This window comes from Rhinolophus ferrumequinum, chromosome 10 (genome assembly GCF_004115265.2).
Source record: "Rhinolophus ferrumequinum isolate MPI-CBG mRhiFer1 chromosome 10, mRhiFer1_v1.p, whole genome shotgun sequence".
In the NCBI taxonomy this organism is placed as follows: Eukaryota; Metazoa; Chordata; class Mammalia; order Chiroptera; family Rhinolophidae; genus Rhinolophus; species Rhinolophus ferrumequinum.
This window is the reverse complement of record NC_046293.1, coordinates 8,199,183-8,220,333: the sequence shown is the minus strand read 5'-3', so window position 1 is coordinate 8,220,333 and position 21,151 is coordinate 8,199,183. Positions and strand designations below refer to the sequence as shown.

The 21,151-nt window shown below is 56.4% G+C and overlaps 1 protein-coding gene across 1 annotated transcript; it reads right to left on the bottom strand.

The window, feature by feature from the left end:
- Positions 1–204: 204 nt before the first annotated feature.
- Positions 205–18,500, bottom strand: PDGFB (platelet derived growth factor subunit B). The gene is made up of 7 exons (XM_033118024.1): positions 17,349–18,500; positions 9,354–9,450; positions 6,982–7,071; positions 5,552–5,757; positions 3,988–4,132; positions 764–914; positions 205–394 (listed from the first exon to the last, which is right to left on the bottom strand). Exons 1-6 carry the CDS (start codon positions 17,409–17,411, stop codon positions 790–792), a joined length of 726 nt encoding a protein of 241 aa, XP_032973915.1. The 5' UTR covers positions 17,412–18,500; the 3' UTR covers positions 205–394; positions 764–789.
- Between the last annotated feature and the right edge of the window lie 2,651 nt (positions 18,501–21,151).

The following is a 21,151-nucleotide window of genomic DNA, read 5'->3' as shown; positions in this document are numbered from 1 at the left end:
GGAACCAGGCAGGCCATGCAGAGAGGTCCTCAGGGCCATATGCAGGTTTCCTTGGGCCAGTCCACAGCGCTCAGATGTGGCCTGGGCCAGGTGCTGGGGAAGGGAGCCCCTTCCCCCATCAGTCTCTCTTGTACCCCTGTCCCAGATGTTTGGGGTTGAAGGAGGAAGACCTCGATGGAATCCAGGTCTTTTGTTTCCTTCTCAAGTTTCCGGGCAAGATGCTGGAGGCCACTGAGGGGAGACCCACTGGCAGAGGGGTGGACGGACGCGTGGAGGGGCGGGGAAGCACCATTGGCCGTCCGAATCAGGCATCGAGACAGACGGACGAGGGGAACAATATTATCACTCCAAGGACCCCATGGGGGCAATACAGCAAATACCATATTAAATAACCCTGTAAGGTAAGCAGAGGGACACGGGGTCAGAAGCAGCCTAGGAACTCCATGCCACGCTCACAAGCCCCTCTTGCCAGGGACAAAGAGCTGGAGTGGACCAGTCATCGCTGATTTTCAGCAGCACTCAGGGCTGACCACTGGTTTTTTGAGGGCATGCGGGGACACAGCTGGGCTGGGGTCTCCAAAGCCCCCCTCCCCGCCCCCGCCCCATGCGCAATGGAAAAACTCAGCTGATAACTGGGCAGCAGGGATCAAAGCTTAGGGCCTATGGGAAAATGCTTCTCCCCCAACCCCTTCCACAGCCCAAAACACAGGCCAAGGAGAAGGAAACAGGGTCGTGGGCCGCAGTTCCCCCTCCCGGCCCTCACCTGCCCGCACTCTCTTGCAGATGCCCCTAGGCTCCAAGGGTCTCCTTCAGTGCCATCTTGTCATGTGTGTGCTTGAACTTCCTGTGCTTCCCCTTGGGGGGCCGGCGGACTCGCACAGTCCGAATGGTCACTCGAGTTTGGGGTGTCTTAGCTGCTCAAGAGAAAGAAAGGACTTGTCAGCAGGCAGAACCACTGGTGGGTGGGTGGGAGTGTCTATTCCTCTCAACCAAGGCCTGACACACGCCTCCCCAGAGCCTCTGCGCTGAGGGAAGGGGCCAGACCTCCTGGGCTTGAATCCCAACTACATCGCTCACCAGCAGTACATGCCTTGGGAACAATTACTAAACCACTCCATGCCTCAGTTTCCCTATCTATCTGTTAAACAATAAAAGGAGGCAGAGCAGTGCTGTGCCAGGTCCAGGCATAAGCCTAAAAAGGCCTGGTAGGTCCCACCTTTGCACTTTGTGGAGCCCTGTGCCGCCACATAAGAAGTCTGGTTACCCTGCTGGGGAGACCATATGGAAAAGAGAGGCCCTGAATGACAAAGGCCCAGCTGTCCCAGTGTGGCCTCCAGATGACTGACCGAAACTATGAGAGACAGCAGTAGAACCACCCAGCTGAGCCCCATCCGCCCACAGACCTAGTAAAGAAGGAAATGGCTGTTGTCTCTGCCACTAAGTACAGACTAAGTTGTGATTGGCAAATGGCAGCTGCTCTTATAAACTTCCCTTTCGTGTCCTCAGCTTCACCCATTGAGATTTTCCTCCCACCAACCTGTCAGCCCCTTGCAGTCTTGTAATGAGTGAGCCACTGGGCTTTGGGCCACAACCAGATATGCCACCACAGAGCTGGGCCTTTCCATCAGTTGCGCCTGACGTCTGCCTTACCCTCGCCACTTAGAGTAACGGCACAATGGGGCAGTCCAGAGCTCAGATGGTGGGCCAGACCACCTGGGTTCAAATCTGGGCTCTCCCACGTGTTAGTCATGTGGTTTGGGCAAGTCATATAAACTCCCTGTGCCTCAATTTCCACATCTCTAAAATGGAGATGCCAGCAGCCCTGGCCTCCTAGGATTAGGAGATAGTATATGAAAATAGCCAGAAACCCTTAGCGAGCACCTGACAATATTCTAAGCTCATTTATCCTCAATGTGGGTACAAATACCTTTATACAACAGGTGAGAAAACTGAGGCAAAGAGACTGGGATTTGAACCCAGGGACCTGTCCCGAGTCCAAACTGTCAATCAACCCCTCTGCTGTCAGTCACAATGCCTGTAAGCCTAGGTCAAGGTTTGCGCTTACATCTCTCTTCCTCCTGGGCCCCCAAGTAGAAAATGAAAGCTTTCTCTGCCAAGCTCAAGGCCCACCCCACTCTTTGGGTTAAACACCTGACCTCCCACCTTGCAGACACAAGCTCCCATAAAGTAGTTACCCTATCTCTGCAATTCAGGGACTTGGGACCTTTGTACCCAGAAGAACCATTGAGGGCCTGGAGTTTCTGATCCAGAGACCAGGCCACCAGCAGGACACTGGACTGGCAAAGCCCGAGCCAGCTCAAGGTTGTCGTACAACTCACAAGTGACAGAGCAGAAATTTTAGCCCAGGGTTCTGATCACCACATCACACAGGCCACACCACCAAGCCGTGGCCCGGCCAGGACAGTGTACAGCTGCCAGAAGTACCCCTCACACGGGGCCAAATCTACAACTAAATAGCAAGACATATCTACATACTAATTGGTTTAACGTGCCTCCCAAGAAACTGGTTTGGAAAATCATGTGAAAAAAAATGCATGTAAAACAACCCCATTCTAAACATGAAGAAAATATAATTTTTCCTAACTAGAAAAATCGTCCTCCATGTTAACTCTATAAATAATTTACAACACGTCAGTTTGAAGCTGTCAAATTATCAGCCTTCCCAGGACATGCAGGCCTCAGCTCAGCTCTGAGAACAGGACCTGACTGAGAGATGGCCCTGACTTCCAGAGGCCTGTTAATAAGAAATGACGGTGAGACCGTTCTGTCCCCCAGCAATAGAAAGTTACTGAAAATCAAAACAGTCACTTGAGTGACTTTTTTTATGCGCATCTAATCACATTATTTTAATGATTCTCATTTGATCCTTACTACAAACATTTGAAGGAGAAAAGGCAGCAGGATACAGTCTGAAGAACCCAGAACTAGATGTTACAAGATCTGGGATTGACTGTGTGACTTCTGGAGAGACCTCAGCTTCTCTGGGCGTCAGGCACCTCATCTATAAAATGTGGAGGAGGCAATTAAACCAGATTTTTTTTTTTGGGGGGGGGGTCCTTTTCAAGTCTTTAAGTCAAACTATGCCCCTAAAATTATGAATTTGTAAAATTTCAGTGAATGGGCATAGCAAAGTCACCAGAGCATTCAGCAAAAGTGGGGCTCACTAGGATAGGAATGGAACTCTGGTTCCACTTATCCATCGGATGCTTGAAACTTGTCCGTCACAATCCTGCTGCCCAGCCTTTACTTACACACTTCTAGTGACAGGGAACTCACTATATCAAAAGGCAGACAATTCCAACTCAGAGCCCTGACGGGTTTATGGAGTTAAACATCTCTCTGGTAGCTTTGCCCCACTCATCCTAATTCCCCCTCAAGGCCACAGGAATTAGTTTGATTTCTCATCCCTAGAACAAGTTGTCAAAAATCTGAAGACAATGTACGTGAGGTCTTCTCTTGTCCAGGCCCTGGTTCCTCCCCATTTCATGTATTCCTTCAACTGAGTAGGGGTAGCAAATCTGGGATGGGGGCTACTCTGGACAGGGTGGTCAGGGCAGACTTCTAGGAGGAGATGACTTCTGAGCTAAGATCCAAATGAAGAGAAGGAGTAGGCTTGTGAAGAGCTGAGAGAAGTGAGTTTCAGACAGAGTGGCATGTGCAAAGGCCCTGAGGCAGAAATGTAGCTGGCCATTCAAAAAGGCCAGGCTGGCTGGGGTGTCACAGTGAGGGGGGATTGGTTGGCAGCAAGACCAAAGGGCCAACTGGGGGCTACATCCTCATATAGGGCCTTGCAGTCGGGGGGATGAATCTGGATTGTTCTGTGAGATGGAAAGCTTCAGATGAATTTAACCAGGAGTGGGGGGTGGGGCGCATGCCTAATCCAATTTCCCCCCACCCGGCAGCTGCCACAGGAGAAGGGGCTGGCCAGGCTGAGCAATCAGAGGCCAACCCTGGACTGAAGGTTACCTCGCTGCTCCTGGGAACTCCCTGGGCTTCGGGTCACAGGTCGTGCAGCCACTACCGTCTCACACTTGCACGCCAGGTGGTCCTCCAGGGTCACTGTGGCCTTCTTAAAGCTTGGCTTCTTCCGTACAATCTCGATCTTCCTCACCTGGAGGACAGAACCACCCAAGTGCCTCTGTAAGACCACTTGGGCAGGGGCTGAGGTAGCTGCCTGCCTTCTCTTCCCACCCCAGCGTCCTCTGTGGGGAATCTTTCCTCGAAAGCCTGAAGAGCAGCAGTGCAGACACTGCGGCCAAAACAATAGCAGGACCTTGCCCTCTGCCCTTCTTGTAGCTTTTCCATCAAAACAAGCCCTCCCGACCTGGCCTCCAGCTTGGCCACAGCCCCCCTCGGTGCTCTCAGAGAGGGAGAAAGGCATTTCCGGGTGGAGCATGGAGCCTGTGGTGTCCTCATTCCTGGAGCGCCAGCCAAGGTCAGGGGCTGTGGCAGAGGCGGGAGATGGTTGTCTGGAAGGAAGTGAGGGGAGGCTTTATCCAGGAGGGAGGCGGGAAGGGGGAGGTCAGCTGTCAGGTGTCCATCCATAGAGCTGGAAGCATTGGGGACAGGAGATACCATGGCAGTGGGAGGTGGGGTGGAGAGTGACACTCGTAATCTCGGGCTCAGGGCCCAGCCCTGGGATGGAAGGTGGGCAAGAGGAAGGGCCACAGCTGACCGCAGGGGAGGGGGCGTGGTGAAGTCACCAGATCATTCAACAAAAGCGGGGCTCAGCAGCCAGCGCTGGCCCTCGGGGTGCCTACCACCCAGCACCTCGGCTCAGTAGAGGTGTGTGGGTGAGGCTGGCCCGAGGGGTACAGAAAACTTTCCACATGAATCAGAAGACAGCTGAGGCTTCTCTGATCCTGCCCTGCCTGCCATGAGATCAGGAGCTCCCCAGGACAGCCTCCACTCTAAAATTTCCCTTGAGTCAGAGTGTGTACCCAATGTTTCCAGAAAAGAGGCAGGATGCAGCATTCTGACTCTGTGCTAGGGGCTGCCCCAGCTCTTGCAGTGTCTGTAGCCTAGAGGGTCTCTACACCTCCTTATGAAAGACACGGTTTGTCAAAGGGAGAAGAGCAGGTGTTACAGACGCCGGGGAGCCTTTCTCTCTGCAGAATAAAGAAAACTGACAGGCCAGAACGGGAGAGCTTTGGGGGGATCTGAGCAGCTACCCAGAACATCCTGAGGGTCCAATATGTTTGTAGACATGTCTCTTCAAGAGACATTTTGGGATTTTATCCCTGTAAAGAATGAGGCAATGCCTTTTACTTAATGTCCCATACCCAGCCTGTCTGGAGGTCTGCCTGTGACTTTTTGTCACAGTGGCTTGGGAGGCCATAGAGGATTCTTGGGCAGCCTCCGCACACCTGTCCGGAGAGCTTCCTGAGAGCGCCTTCTCTGGACTGAGCCCACACCCTGCCAGGAATGCCTTTTGACGCATTCAAGAGCCTGGTCCGTGAGTGCCAGCCCCAGAGGGGCAGCCCCTGCTCTCAGCTGGGCCAGCCCAGGAGGGGACGTGGGGCCTGCACACCTGGACATGTCGCAGCTGCACCTGGGTGGGGCGGCACTGCACGTTGCGATTGTTGCAGCAGCCGGAGCAGCGCTGCACCTCCACGCAGGGCGGCCACACCAGGAAGTTGGCGTTGGTGCGGTCAACCAGGCGCCGGGAGATCTCAAACACCTCAGTGCGCGTTTTACACTCCGCGATCATGGCTGGCTCGGCGACCGGCTGGGAATCTGAAGGGAGAGGGAACTCCGTCAGGAGTGGGGTGGAGGGCTGCTCAGGGCCCCTAGCCGGCAGGAAGTGGAGCACCTCCAAAACGGTTGGCCGATTCCCTCTTCCTTCCACGTCAGGGGAGGTTTTAAGTACTGGCTGTTATCAGCCATGGTATTTGGGCAGGTCGCTGATGGGTTCTGAATCTGTTTCCCCCTGTGCAAGTGGGGGTGATGAGGTCTACACCCAAGAACCACTGTCAGGATCAAGTGAGGTAATTCAGAGGCTGCTGCATGTTGTAAATGCCAGTTTCCTTCCGCCAGCCCCCATCCATTTCACCCTGATTTCACACCTTTGGGGGATTGTCTGACATGTGGCCCTAACTATTATCTTGTAAACACTTTACTTGCTCGTTTTACACTGTAATCTATCCTGACATCGTTGCTTCTTTCGAAGCCACTGTTTCCTCATCTATGAAATGGGATAATAACAGTGCCTACATGGCACTTGCAGACCTAAGGAGTGAGGTGAGTGAAGCCTGGCCTACAGCAAGCGGACAGGCAAAGCTGGGGTTTGTCATTATTCACACATAGAAAAACCGAGTCTCCAAGAGCTAAATTAGATGCCCAAATTCACAGAGCAAAGAGTGGAACTCAGGCCACTGACTCTTACCTGGAGGCCCCCCAGCCACTGTCTACAGTGTTTTGGGGACTGCAGGTGGGCACAGAGGAAGAGGGGCGTGGAGTGGGCACTTGCCTTCCCTGATCTACATTCTCCTTTTGGTTTCTGCAGTACAGCAGGAGGCAGGTCCCAGGCTTGCTCCATGCCTGCTGTCCCAGGCCACAGCCCTTAGCCACAGCAGAGACACACAGCAGGCGGCACTGAGAAGAGCTATTGGGATCCCAGCCGTACCACATGCTAGCTGTGTCACCACAGCCACTTCTTTCCCTTCTCTGGGCTCCAGTCTCCAATTTTATAAAATAGGGTTAATAATGTCTATCTCTAGGGTCGAAGTAATGACCAAATGAACTTAAAAGACTATATTTAGGAAACAGAATGTGTTAGGGGTGGGGCATGATGACAACTCAGTATCGGGTGTTTAAGGATGTTATTCTTTCTTGGCTCAACTCATTTCTAAGTGTGGGACAAACAGGGCCCACCCTCACAGCCTCCGGCAGGCTGTGTGCTCAGTTCTTCTTCCCTGGCCCCCACCTTTGAGGGGCCCCCGTTTGCACCCTCATTCTTACCTAGGCTCCTTCTCCCTCGGGATAAGCTCTCCAGCTTGCCTCCAGAATGGGACTGAGTCAAATTCAGGTCCAACTCAGCCCCGTCTTCATCTGCAAGAGAAGGCACAGTCAGAAGCACTGTGACAAGTGCTGGCTGGTCATACCACGGGCTGGGGACTCCAGTGGGGGCTCTGGGACAGACGGAAGGATTGCCTCTTGCCCCTCACTGGGACCCCACTCCAGAGAACATACTCCCCTTCTGGCTCCCTGCCTCTGAGGAGGCGCCCTCCAGGCAAACCCCAGGGTGGCCATGGGGTTCAGGAGGTGATGGGGCCCAGACTGTACCCTCGGAGGGCCTTCAGCCCCACTCTGGGCTCTTCAGCCACATTTTTGGACAGAACCCATGTCAATGGAGTTAAAAATAACCGTTCCCTTTTGCTACTGTAAGCGAACCCTCCTCGGCCTCCAGGGCAGGGCAAGGACCCAGAGCTCTGAGGCCACTTTCCAGTGCCCCTCCACCCAGCGTTCCCATAGGAAGTGCTGAATGGAGAAATTCCCATAGTCCCCAGGGGGGACCAGCATGCCCTGGACACAGCCCCTGTGGAGCCCCTGACAATGGTTCAGTTGGGCGGGAGAGAGGGTGGGAAGGAGAGGGGTGGGGTGGGGTGGGGTGGGGACTAAAGGCAGAGAGAGGTAGGGAGCTGGAACTGCTGGGATAGGGGAGCCCTCACCCAGCGTCCTTCTAGGTCTTGGTCTCTCTCCATCTCCCAGTCCCTCATTGTGTTTCTGTCTCTCTCCCTCTGACCTTTTGCCCCATGCCTGCCCTAAGCTGTACATTTATTCCTAAGGTCACAACTACAGCTCCCTTCTCTAGCCTGGAGGCCCTCATCTCAGCACCATCAGCACTCCTTGGAGACATCCCTCTGGGTAGAGGCAGCCGGAAGCCGGCTGCGGAAAGTGAGGGCTGGACAGGGGAACTTTGAGCTTGACGTTGAATGGTGGGCAGACTCTTCTAGCTCTCTGATGGCTGAAAGCCAGCAAATACACTGAAGGGTGTCGGGGACAAGCTCTGTCCCCCTCCACACAGCATCTCAGGGTCACACTGTCTCCCCATCCCACTGCCACTGCCCATGACAAAACTATTGCTCGTCCCTGTGGGCTCCCAAGGGGCCCTGTTTAGAGCAGACTTTCCTAAAACTGATGCACTTCCGTCTAGCCTATTGTCCCACGAACAGTGTGTCTGTCTGTCCCTCTGGCTCCATTCCTTTCTCTCTGCCATTTCTGGAATGTCCCTGGTTGGGAGGAGATGGGGAAAAGATGTGCTTTGTGGAAAGGTTAAGTTGATTAGGAAAAAATAGCCACATGGTTGCCTCGAAACAGGCCTGCTATTGAAAACCTCGTCTTCTCCGACCCGACCCCCACCCGGGGTGTGGAGGGGCAATATGAGGGTGGGGGCGAAGGACCTTGGAAAGAAACAGCAGAAAAGCTAAATTTGGAAGTTGCCCCATTGTGTTGGCCAGGGCTGGCCAGTCGGGCATGGGGTGGGGGTGTGGGAGACATCGGGTGGGGGGCCTGGTGAACAATAGGTGGGCCCAGCTGGGGCCCCCTCCTGCCTGCATCATCAGCCCCCGGCCTAGGCGGGTTTGAAAGGGCCCGGGGAATGCTTTTGAGAGGGAGCCAGGGGCCCAACTGGGAGAGGAAACAAAGGCAGGAAATGCTGTCCCCCGTAGATAGCAGTCTGGGCAAGGATTACAAAGTGACAAAGAGACAAAACCCCAGAGGGAAGGGGAGCTGGGGGTGCAGGGGGGTGCTGACCAGGGCTCCAGGGAACAGGCCAGAGGTTAGAATAGAATGGAATTTGCTCTGAAGACAGCGTTTATAAATACATTCCCGACACAGCCCGCCAGCCCTGCCACGTGTGTGCCACCAAGCACGTGCCCATTCTCTGAGTGCCCTCTTGGGCACGGGCAGGGCTGCCCACTGGTCCCGGCCAGGTGTCCCCGGGAGACCTTGTAGAGCGGGCCTTTGGCCAGAGAGACAGGGAGGTGGCTCCTCCAGCACCACCCTCCCTGGCTGAGTCCACACCTGGATACTCAGGGTGCAGATGCCCTGGGCACCTTCTCCCTGCCTGCCTCCCCTCCCACAGCCCCACCCTCTACCCCAAGCCAGAGCCACATGTGGATGCTTCTCCTGCCACACCTCACACCCTAGGTACCAGCCCGTCCGCCTACTCAGCCCTGCCCCAGACAGGTGTGGCCAAGTCCTCCCTCAGCAGCCACAGGTCTCTGGATGGCACAAAAGAGAGGATGGCCCTTGCCCGGCACCCACTCCCCACCCCCTGGCACGCGAGGACTCAGTGGAGGGCCAGAGCCCTGGGCGAGGATTCAATTTACCTACGGAGTCTCCGTGCAGCAGGCGCTGGAGGTCATCGAAGGAGCGGATCGAGTGGTCACTCAGCATCTCATAGAGTTCCTCAGGAATGGGGTCCCCCTGCCAGGCAAACACGCTGGGAGTAAGGACTTTCCAGCCACAGCCCTCTTCGCCCCAACAGACACTACCCCCTACAGAAAGTTCCCACGGGGCCTCTTGGACATGGACAGGTGGACAGCCGAGCTAGGGGTGGGCAGGAGGTAGATTCCAGGCCTGAGAACCAGGAACACAAAGGCCCAAGGGCCAGAATCTGCCGAAGCCTTGAAGACCCAGAGAGGATGCTGTATCCCTCGCCTCCAAAGAGGACCCCCAGTTTGCTCTGATTGATTGTATACATCCATCTCCCTCATCACACTACAGGTTCCGGGAAACCCCACAATCTTTATGCTTCTCCTCCACACCTGACAGATGACAGCCAGCGTCTGTCATGGGAGATCTAATTATCAGAGATAAGAAAACAGAGGCTCAAACAGGCAACACGCTTTGTCCGAGTCCTACAGCCGATCATCAGCAGAACCTGCATCCAAACCCCAGTCTTTCTGACAGCAGAGCCTGGACACGAGGTGTTTAATAAATGCCTATAGAGTTGGATGGTCTCAGGAGGCCACAGGTACTAACGATACCTATTTGGTCTTTCACTCAAAGGAGGCAGAAGGGAATCCTCAGATGCGGCCGGGAAACCTGAAAGCTTACCCATGCCCGGTGCCCAGGCAAACCCTATTTTTAGAGCCTCTCTGGCCTGTTACCAAAAACACTTGAAACTTAATAAGCACTTTAACAGGCCCCACTCGGAGCTGGGCTTCCTCCAGGGAAACCACAGGACCCACAATGACATGAGAGCAGCCCGATAGGAAGGACGCAGCCACATCCCCCCTGTCCAGGGAGACCCAAGGGGCTGAAGCCAGAGGTCTAGAGAAAGAAGTGAGGGCAGATGAGAATCTGAGATACACAAAGCTGACACGCAGCGCCTCAGGGCAAAGAAAATGCATAAGATGCTGCTGTACCTCTGCACTCACTCCCAGGCAAACACACACGTGTGTGCACAAACACACAGGACGGCATGGTCTCGTGGGAGGAGCCCTGGGAGGGCGTCAGCTGACTTGACTTACCACTGTTTAACCTTGGGTCTAACAACTCGGTGCCTCAGTTTCCCTGGATTAAGAAGGGAGGACCCCCTGCTCTCGTTGGCTCACTGAACACTCCAAGGACTGGAGCTCTGGGAGGCCTAGAGCAGGTGCCTCCAAGGGAGGGAAGAGGCCTCTCACTGCCTGACAGAGGAGGGGAGGTCATCTCGCCAGGAGGCCAGCCCCAGAGGGCTCTCTCCAAAAGCTCTGCTAGGAGCCCAGTGATTGATCAGTTTCTAGCCTCCCCACAAAGCTCCATTTCCTAGACACTTACCGTGACTTATAGTGGTGTCTGGGAATACCTCCTCCAGGGGTTCCACCATGCCCAGCTCTGGCCACCCAAGTTGGCCTTGGCGCCAGTGGACCCAGGGCAGAACGTGGCATAACCACTTTTAAAATGAATTCCTTAAAACCCCTGAGCTGTTCATTTCGACATGGAGCTTATCATCCTGGCAGGTGTCAGGGCTGTCAGGAGGTTTGAGGGAAGGAAGGTTGGGGCGTAGCAGTAAGCTTGGCTGGGAGCTGGGGTCTCTCCTTCAGGGTCCACAGCTGTGCAGCCAGGGAGCCAGGGGCTGCATGTGTGAGAAGAGGAGGGACGTTGGCTTAGCTGTCCCTCACTTTCCTCCCTCATCTCCAACACCAGGAGAGACACCACACCTTTAGTGGTCTTCAAATGTGGTCACAGGATCCAACCCAAGAACCACAGGCAGGTGGCTGATCTCTACTTAAGATCAAGGCAGTCCATTTCCCCAGGGGGTTCTGTCACTCCCCGACCTGGTGATCCAGAGAGCTGGAGTCCACCATCCACTGCTACTAACTGCCTGTGACCTCAGGTTGGTTGCTGCCCCTCTCGGGTCCTGGCTATCACCTGTGAACTGAGGGGGTTGTAGCCATTTGATTTGATTTTAATTCTAATTCTGTCTGGGGTTGGCAGGAGAGGCAGCAGCAGAGGAAGCCGAAGTGGGGGTGCCCAGCCAGGTCTCCCAGGCTGTTTGTGGCATAATGAATCAATTAACCTCTCAGGAGAGCGGACTGAAGACCCAGTACCAAATGGCACGTAACACTCATGCCAAGACCTCCTTCCCACTGGAGAGCTGGCTGCAGCTGCCAGCCATGGCAGAGTAGGCAGATCCCAGCTGGGCCCAGTGGACACCCTGGACCCGGCCTATAATACAAAAGAGACGATGATGTCTTATGGAAACAAACCCAGAACCCCACCCTCCCAGCCTGCACGGGGAAGAGCCCAGGACAGAGACTGGGGGAAAGCACAGAGTAGGTGCTCACTAAACACTGGTAAAATGCATGAAGGACTCTCCCCTTCTCCCTGGGGTTCTCTCCTGCATGATTCCCCCACCTCCTCCACCAGGAGGACCACCTGGGATAGTCTCCCATACCACCCCCCACACATGCAAATTGTTTCCTATAGAGTCCACTTTATTCTTAGCAGAGAGGTCATTCCTGCACGTGCTTCTAGCAATTTGACCACTGGGTGCCCAGAACTCACTAAGAGGCCCTGGGTTTGATAATACCACAACTAACTCATAAAGTGCTGACTATGAGCCAGGCACTGAGCTGAATGCTGTACTGTCAATCAAATACAATCAAGAGGCTGGCACTGTTTGTATCCCTGTCTTCCAAATGAGGAAGCTGAGGCTTAGAAAAATTAAGTAAATGGCTAAAGGTCAACACGACTGGTAAGGAGCAGAGCGGGCCCCTCCCTCTTTCATGGACTGTTTTCAGTTCAGGTCCACTCTTCACCCAGTGGAGGTCATAGAGCAGGGAGTGAGTGACCCCCAGGGGACACTGGCCAGGTCTGGAGGCACTTTTGGTTATCACAACTGGAGGCCTGCTACTGGTGTCTAGTAGGTAGAGGCCAGGGATGCTGCTCAACATCCTACTATGCACAGGACAGCCTCCCCCACAATCAAGAACTGTCTGGCCCCAAATGTCAACAGTGGAGAGGCAGAGAAACTGTAGAGCTTCAGCTGCCAAGGAAACCTGGATTGCTAGAGTAAGTCTTTTAACAACCAAAAACCTCAGCTTCTTTATCTTTTAAATGGGGCTAATAACACCTCCCAGGGTTATGGGGAAGCTTAACTGCACCTAGTAGAGCAGCCAGCAAACAATGGGAACTAAATGAGCTTCACAGTGCTCTTTGTGCTTCCCTTCAGTGTGGCTCCTTTGAGGGCAGCAGGAGCAGCACATGCCCCGCCGGGCCAGCAGGGCAGGGCATTTTTCAGGATGACAATGGGTGGGCGGAGAGCTGCCTGCCCAAGGGAACGTGTGTGGCTTTACCATTATCCCCTGTGCTGGGTCACAGGAAATGGCACCCTCGCCTCACAGGGGCACGGGCACTGCGTGGGGCAATGTGGGCTGACAGGTCCCTTCCAGGCCAGAGGGCGGGTGAAGGGTGGGGAAATTCAGCTCGTGGTCAGCTTCAGGATGCAGTGCCCTAGAGGCAGACTCCCCTGGGCACCTGCTTGGGGCCAAAGGCTCCTCTTAGCGTGGGACAGTGAGCACAGGGTGAGGGTTTTCCTGGGCGCAGGCTCTAGAAGACTCCTTAGGTGGGCAGCTCCCCTCAGAGCTAGGAAAGGAGGCTTGGTACTATGAGGAAACTGTCCCAGATCTCAGGCCTGGGGTTCCTAGCAGGGTGAGGGCGTGGCGAGAAGGCAGCTGGGGCACAGCCAGCCTTGGGAGCCAAGGCAAACAGTCTCTTCCCCACCCCACCCCACCCCCAACACCAGCTGCAGAAGGTAGGAAGCGTGAGGCCAGGTGAATTACCTGCTCCCAACCATGCTGGCAGATCAAAGGGGCTTGGACCCCACCCTCCACCTGGGCCCCAGCGCACACAGACACACACTCTGCACACAGATACACACTCCCCAGTGCGCCGTTCAGCTGAGAGAGGACGTCGCTCTTGGCCCCAGCACCCAGGGGCGTTGTCTATGGTTGGCAGAGGCAGAAACCGACCATACCTCCAAGCGCCAGCCTGCCTGAGAGTCTCAGGCCTAATTTAGATTCAACGCCAAAGCCAAGCCCTTTGAAGACGCCTCCTCTGGGCAGACCACAGAAGCCATTTAGACCCAGCCTTTCCCACCTACCATTTCCCTTTCCTAGCGCTCCAGAGGCCCTCCCCTCCCCCCACCCCTCCTTAATGTGAGCCCAGCCTCCCACTGGGCTCCCCACCTCTCCCTTGAGCAGAAAAACTGTTAGAGCAGGAAGAGAGGGGGGCAGTGCAGCAATCTAATCCTGGCAGCCCGATCACTGCCCCCCATCACACCCCACCCCAGCTCGCAGCATCAGGTGGGTAGGGCCCAGGGCTCTGCATTTTCGAGAGGCCCGGTAACTCTGCGGTTCTTGGGGGAACTCTGAGCTAATCCAACCTTCTCATATTCTCACGCGGCGGCAACTGAGGCCCAGGCCCGCTCAAGATACACAGAAGCCTTGCGATCTGATTTTCCTTCTGTTTCTTCCCCTCTGTCCTGTCCAATATTGGCAGCCCAAGACATGGAAAAGAAAGATATGCTTGTCTCTCAAGATGGGGGGCCGGGGGGGCTCGAATGAGGATGCCTGGTGAAGAGCAGTGTGGCCATTCTAGGCTACCCTGGGCTGAGGACTAAATGAGGCTGTGTTTATAAAGCACTTTCCAAGTGATGGACACATACCGGGTCCCTTCCCCGCCCCCGGGATTCACTGTCCTTTCCACAAATATTTACAGATTATCCACCATGGGCCAGGCACTGTTCTAAGCATGGGAGATGGTGATGACTAAGACAGAAGCTCTCTAGTGGAGTTTACACTCCAGTGAGAAAAAACAGATAATAAACAACTAAATAAACCAGAAAATGAAAATAGCTGTCTAGAAGGGGCATTTCAACCGGGTGGGTTGCGGGGGAAGACTTTGAGAGATTTATGAGGCCCATGGTAAACACCTCTTTACCACTCCTGCTGAAGAGGGCTCTCTCTCTCTCTCTCTCTCTCTCTCTCTCTCTCTCTCTCTCTCTCATGCGCATGCACGCACTGTTCCTAGCTTTGCACCAGAGCTCCAAATTCTGTTTGATCTTAACCTTGCAGACACGTCTAGGGCTGGGAGATTCCAGCAAGTTGGTCTCCCACCACCTAAGGCATTAGCAAACCAGAAGGAAGCTGGGTGGTGAAGGGCGGTAGTGCCCCTTCACTCTTTCCCAGCAGAAGGGTGCTAAGGCAGGAGGCCTCACGTGACAGTGGGAGTCACTCTCCTGAAGCCAGTTCAGCTGATGGAGGTGGAACCTCACAGGCCTCAGCTGACCCCCTGCCAGGCCCTGCCTCAGCCGTCCCAACCCTCCTTCCCAGCTGCTGAGGCCTCTACCCTCTACCTGAGGCCCAGCCACACAGGCCTGAGACGTGGCCAGCCCCAAGGCCACCTCTGCCAGTAAGATCTCCTGAAGTCCACGTTCCTGGACTGGTCCCCATGTCGATAGGTTTTCCCTTTAGGTCTCTTCCCCAAGAGCTGCCTGAGGCTTGCTTACTCAGAGTAAGGCTTAGCAGGAAAGTGCTTCGTAAACTGCAAAGCACCACACAACTGTGGGTTCCTGAGAGCCATGTGTCCAAGGATGCTGTGATTAAAGTGAGGAGACAGGCACCAGTTTCTGTGCCATAGGCTCACCCCCCAAACACACACCCAGGGAGTTGTGGGAAAGGAGGAGGAGGTGCTGGATGAAGCTGGGAATGGTAAGGGCAGGCGGGAAAGCCTTATCCAGCTGTCACCCAGCCTCTCTGCAGCGTGCTGGCTGGGATCAGCAAAGAGCACAGAACAGTGGGGGGTGGGAGCCCCCTCGGAAGCTCAGGGTCCTCCAGTCTTGAAGGTTCAAGAAGGGCTTACTTGAAGGGAGAAATGCTCTGAACAGTACCCCCCAAGCACATCGACACTATTTTCAGCCACATGGGAGTGGCTGAAAGAAAGCAATCATAGAAGGGTAATGCGCAAAGGGTGTGGAACTGACCTGACCAAAAAAAAAAAAAAACACACCCATGGGTGCTGTGGAGAGGGACCCGAGGGAGGGTTCCTGTTTCCCCTCCCTCAGAACACCCAAGAAGGAAACAGAGTCACTAGAGTTGACGAGGTTCCAGGGCCTACCGTGGGCCCACCTGTGGCGCGGGGGTGGGCACCTGGCGCTAGGCTGTGCGTGCGTGGGTGTGCGCGCACGTGTGCTCAAGCCGTGTGTGCGGGGACCATGCGTGTGTGTGTGTAGTGCGCGCGCGTGTGTCCCGCATGTGCACGGGCGTGGCGGCGGGCGCGCGACCCGGCCGCGCCAGTGCGTGCCCGTCGCCCTGCGCGCCCGCCCGCCGGAGCGCAGCATCGCCTCCGGCCAAGAGTGTGCATGCGTGGGGTGAGTGAGCGAGTCGGGGGGCCGGGCGGGGTGGGCTGCGGAGAGCAGCGGCTGGGGCGCCGCCGTTCCCAGGACGCCCTGGCACAGGGCCCAGCCCCCAGGCCCCGCGGCGAGGCGGCAGCTGGGGCCGGCCGGCGCCCCCCGCCCCAACAGCTGGCCGCGGCCCGGGGGGCATCAGCAGGAGGAGAGGAGGGGGCGTCGGGAGGGGACTGCAGGCAGCCAGGCTGATCCCCGCGTCCTCCCTCCCGGGTGCGGGCCACGGGGGACGGCCGCGGAAGGGCGGGGCCCCAGGGCGGACGGCCGGCGGCCCTCGAGGAGCCCCGAGAACAAAAGGAGACGGAGACGGCTCCTCCGTGGTCAAAACAACCTGCGCTGGCTGCGGCCCAAGGCCCGGCCGCGGCCTCGAAGCCCTTCACCTTAACCCCTTCGCCGCCGCCGCCGCCTCCTTCCTGCTCCTCGTTGGAGGCCCGAGAGGGGCCGGCCCTCCCAGGAGCCGGCTCGGTGCGGGCTCCCGGCGGCCGCCGAGCTGAGGCGGGACGGGACCAGGCGCGTAGCGCTCCTCGCAGCCCCTGAGCCTCTTCACCTCACGCCTCCTCCCTGCCCCGCCCCCTTTCCCACCTGGACACCGGGTAGACTTGCTAACTCACTGCTTCGTGAGCCTGGGAGGGGTGGGGTCTGATCCGACCCCAGAGCTCCCGCAGACGTTTTTATACCCCACCTCCCTTGCAGCTACGTTTTTCCAGGCGGCGCGCTCTGTACCCTACAAACGGGGAAGAGAGGTGCTTCCTCCTTTCGCAGGGCGCGGGCGCAGGTATGGCGGGGCCTCAGGCACACACCGCCCCGGGGCTGGATTCCTTAAGAGCCCCCGTTCCTCCCTAATCCCAAGTTCCCGAAACCTATCTCTCTGTAACCCCGCCGCGCCCAAGACACAAGCTGCTCCTGCACCACGCTCTGGGGCCGAGCAAGCAAGAGCTGGAGCGGGAGCCAGGGTGGGACGCAAACCCCTGCCGTAGGTTGGCGTGGCTGCCACCAGTGCGCGAGCTCGCACCTACCGTGCAAGCCGGTTCCCGGACAGAACCTAAGCTGGAACTGAAGTGGGCTTGGAAGGACGCGCCGCCTTCTGCACCCTCGGCACCACCCCACCCCCTCTCCCTTAGGCCAGTTAGGGGCTTATTCTGGGGTTTCTGAGGAGGTGGGGGATAAGACTACATACACCCTCCCCCGACGCTTAAAGGCGCGGAGATCTGGGATCGCCCCTGGGAAAGAAAACCACCTCTGCCCCCTCCCTGTAGAGCCTGGCACCTCTCGGACCTACCGTTTCAGCCCTCGGAGGTCACCTAGCGCCGGGCGCCAGGCCCACGGGCTGCAAGGGTCCAAAGTTCACTGCAGGGAGGGGAGGGGGCAACAGGGATGGGGGTGGGGACAATGAATGAAGCGAACCAGCCCCACGGCTGTCGCAACTCACCTCGGCGCTGACCAGACGCAGGTAGCAGCAGAGAGACAGGAAGAGCGCCCAGCAGCGATTCATGCCGACTCCGGGCCCGGCCCCGCTGGGCCCCGGACGCGTGGACGGTGCGCGCCGCCCCCGCGGCCAGGGTGGAGGGCGGGGGCTGGGGAGGGAGGTGGGCTCGGCTGGGGTCTGCGGCGATCAGGCACTCAGGCCGCTGCAGCCGCCGCCGCGGCTCACCCGCATGGCCCCTGGGCGCCGCCGCCCCCGGCCCCGGCTCCGTCGTTGGGGGACTAGGAAGGGCCTGGGTACGGGACCAGGGTCCGAGGCCGCTACCTGGGCGGATCCCGAGCCGGAGCGAGCATCCACTGCCGGGGGGCTGCGTCGCGAACCCGCCGAGGCGTCTAGCCGTGTGGGGGCGCCCAGGGGACTCCAACCTCCAAGAGGAAAAAGAACACGGCAGTCGATCGTTGGTCTTCACTCGCCGGCTAAAAGCGCTCTCCTCTGCCCGCCGGCTTAGCTTTTTTGCAACATTTTCTGGAAAGGCCCCCGAAGTCGGAAAGCGCAGAGGTGGGCACCTCAAAGCCAAAGTCTCCCCCCGAAAACTTTTCCCAAAGTTGGATTTGCAGCGGCGGCCCGAGTACCCGGGCTGGGAGAGGTGCAAACTCCCGCCCGGGCCGGGTGGGGGGGCCGGAGCGTGTGCGCCCTGGCGCGGGGCCCGGGCGGCGGGCACGGCTGCTCCGCGCGCGCGGCGTGCCCGCTGCGCGCTGGGCCCGGCACGGCAGACAGGTGGATGCGGCGCGAGTCCGTAGATCCTTCTGCCCTCGGCTCGCTACTCAGGGCGTCCTCTGCGGGCTTCGAGCTGCGGCTGCTCCGGCTTTCTCTTTGCAACGAGGCGGGGGGGTGGGCTTTTTTTTTCTTTTTACGCGTGTGTGTATGTGTGCGTGTGTGCAAAATATCTCTGTCTCGGGAATGAAAGATGGGCGCTGGCGGCCGGAGGAGAGCCCTCACGGAGACAGCGGGGTTCGAGCGCTCAGGAAGGCACGGCGTCTGGAGAAGTCCCTACCCTTTCAGCTGTTCGGCCTTTATAGATGAGATGAGAAGGGAGAGTGCGCGCGAGAGAGGTGGGTGGAGACAGCCTTTCCTCTTCTGGCCGAGAGTCAGCACCAGGAGGGGGGTGGGGGCAGGAGCGCGGGAGGGCCTGAGACGAGGATGGAGAGTTTAGGGGTCTCTGAGAACCCAGCAGCCACTCTGTCCAGGAATTTGGCCCCTGGAAAAGGAAAGCTAGGGGCGACCAGCCTCTGAGCCCCTCAGCACAGTGACCGTTGCCTGGCTCCACGTGGTTGGGGAAGACGTCTCCAAGGCCTGGGCCAGGAGTCCAAGCCGGCTCCTCCAGAACCAGATATTTGCACCCTGGCACGGGCATGATGGAGAAGAACTCAGGCTCTGCAGCTCGATTCAGATCCTGCCCTGGCACTGGGTCACCTTGGGCAAGTCACTTCCTTTCTGTGCTCCTCTGTCTAGCCTCAAAGTGAAATAGGGTCACTGTGAGGACTTAATACCAGCAAGGGTGGAAAGCACCCAACCCCAAGCCAGCCTCAAGGTGATCACACAAACCCCACAGCCAGTACCATTCAGCTGAAAGCTGGGTCCACGTCTCCTCCTAGCTGGTTGCCTGGCACACAACAGGCACTGCCAGCGTTGACTGAATTTGAATTTGTTGAACTGCAGAGTCACAGAAACCCCCGCAATCCTGCAGCACCCTCACGGGGCCATCATAATCCTACAGTGTACCACCTCCCTCAGCGCCCAGGTTTGAGGCCCAAGGCCCCCAACCCACGCCAGCAATCATACAGTTAACACCTTCCGCCCCCAGCTTTGGGAGCTGCTATGTCCCTGTCTTCAGCAGTCACACGGTCACAGTCACAGAGTCACACGCATACCCGCAGAGCACGGCACCCACCACGGGACCCACAGGCTCACTGCATCACCCTTCTCCCGGCTTTCGGACACTTTATCTGGTCCCCTTGCGATGTCTCTCATCTGCCCTTTGTACCAAACATCCTTCTGGGGTGGCAGCCTGTTCCTCACACATGCACACACCCTCTGTCAGTGAGACAAGCACGCCAACATCTCATAAATCGTCGTCTTGGACCTGAACAGGGCTGGTGTGGAGGAGGGAGGACTTCCCAGGAGGACTTCTTTCCAAACAGCCACACGCACCCACCCTCCGGCCATTACCTTGGGGGCAGCATGGCACAGTGGCCGAGAGGCAGACTGGGGGCAGGTCACCTTGGTTCAAATCCCGGTGTGGTCACTTGCTGGGTAGGGTAATCTCCAGGAAGGGTAATCTCTCAGTACCTCGATTTCCTCCCCCTATAAACTAGAGATACATCTATAGTTGGAGGGAGGGAGGGATTTCAAAGAGAATGAGACAATTTTAGGAGTGATGGAAATGTTTGTCATCTTTGCTGGTTCACGGGTGTATATACATAGGTCAAAACTGAGAAGTGCAGTTTACTGTACTTCCGAACGGTTGTAAAAAAAATTTTCACCTACTTCATAGAGCGGTCTGAAGGCTCAGACAAGATAATCCACGTGGAAGCACCGAGCAGGATGCCTGGCGTGTGGAATGCATCATTCCTTCAACACAGCTTTCAAGTATCAAGGCCTTGGTGGCCCGGTGCTGGGGAGACAGTATGATGTTAATGCAGGCTCCGGCCCTGGGGGAGCCCCATCCAGAGGACAGCCAGATGCTTAAACAGATAAATTAGGAGCCAGGGGACAGGGAGGAAGGGTGTAGGAAATCATCCCCAAACACAAGATTTGAAGTCTAAAGATAGCTAGAACCTGCTCCACTGGACAGGTAGGTGAACTTGACCTTCTATACCCTTGGCTGTACATGAGATGATAATAGCTACCATTATTATTGAGGTGACCCTGTCATAGGTAGTATTCTTATTCTGCATATAGCCTCTCAAAGCTCCTATGAGATACAGTACTCCTATCTTATAACTGGAGAAAAATGAAGCACAGAGAGGTTAAGCAACTTGTTCAGGGTCACACAGCCAGTAAGTGGTAAAGCCAGGACTTGAACCCAAGCAGTCCAGCTGCAGAGCCCACACACTTAAATCGTCATGTTGTGCTGTCTCCTAGCACATAATGATGGTGACAATAGTGACACTTTTACATAAGGCTTGCTTGTGTAAGCATCAAATACATTAATACATGTAAAAGTACTTGGCCAACCGAAAACTGCTGTACCAATATGAGCTCTCAGCTTGCATACAAAGTACTGGAGGAGCACAAAGGAGGGGGCACACAGCTCAGCCTCGGGAGGAATGCAAAAGAGAAAAGGCTACTGGGTGCAGCATCAGTGAGCACCTACTGTGTGCAGGGCCCTGCGTGAAGCACTGAGTAATGGAATGAGAAAGGAGACCCAGTCCTGCCTGGCATCTGAGACCTCCCAGGCTCTTGAGTGAGACAGACACAAGTCATTACAATCCACATGCCTTTGTACACTGGTGAGAAGTGGCAGGACAGGAACCGCAGAGGATTAGCAGGGACCATATGGCACCAGTCCTAAGTGCCATGCTGAGGAGTACCCCTTTCCTGTATCCTCTCCTTGCAGACACTATGTCAGTGTGGGGGTCTTTCCACACAAACAATTCTCTAAAGATCACCTTCTCTCATCCTCCTGTCAGGCTCGTCTTAGATGACACCTCCTCTAGGAAGCCCCACCACCACCACCACCACCGGGCGGCTTACTGCTTATTCTGGGTTCCCACAGCATGTACCCTATGGTATTGTCATTGCCCATT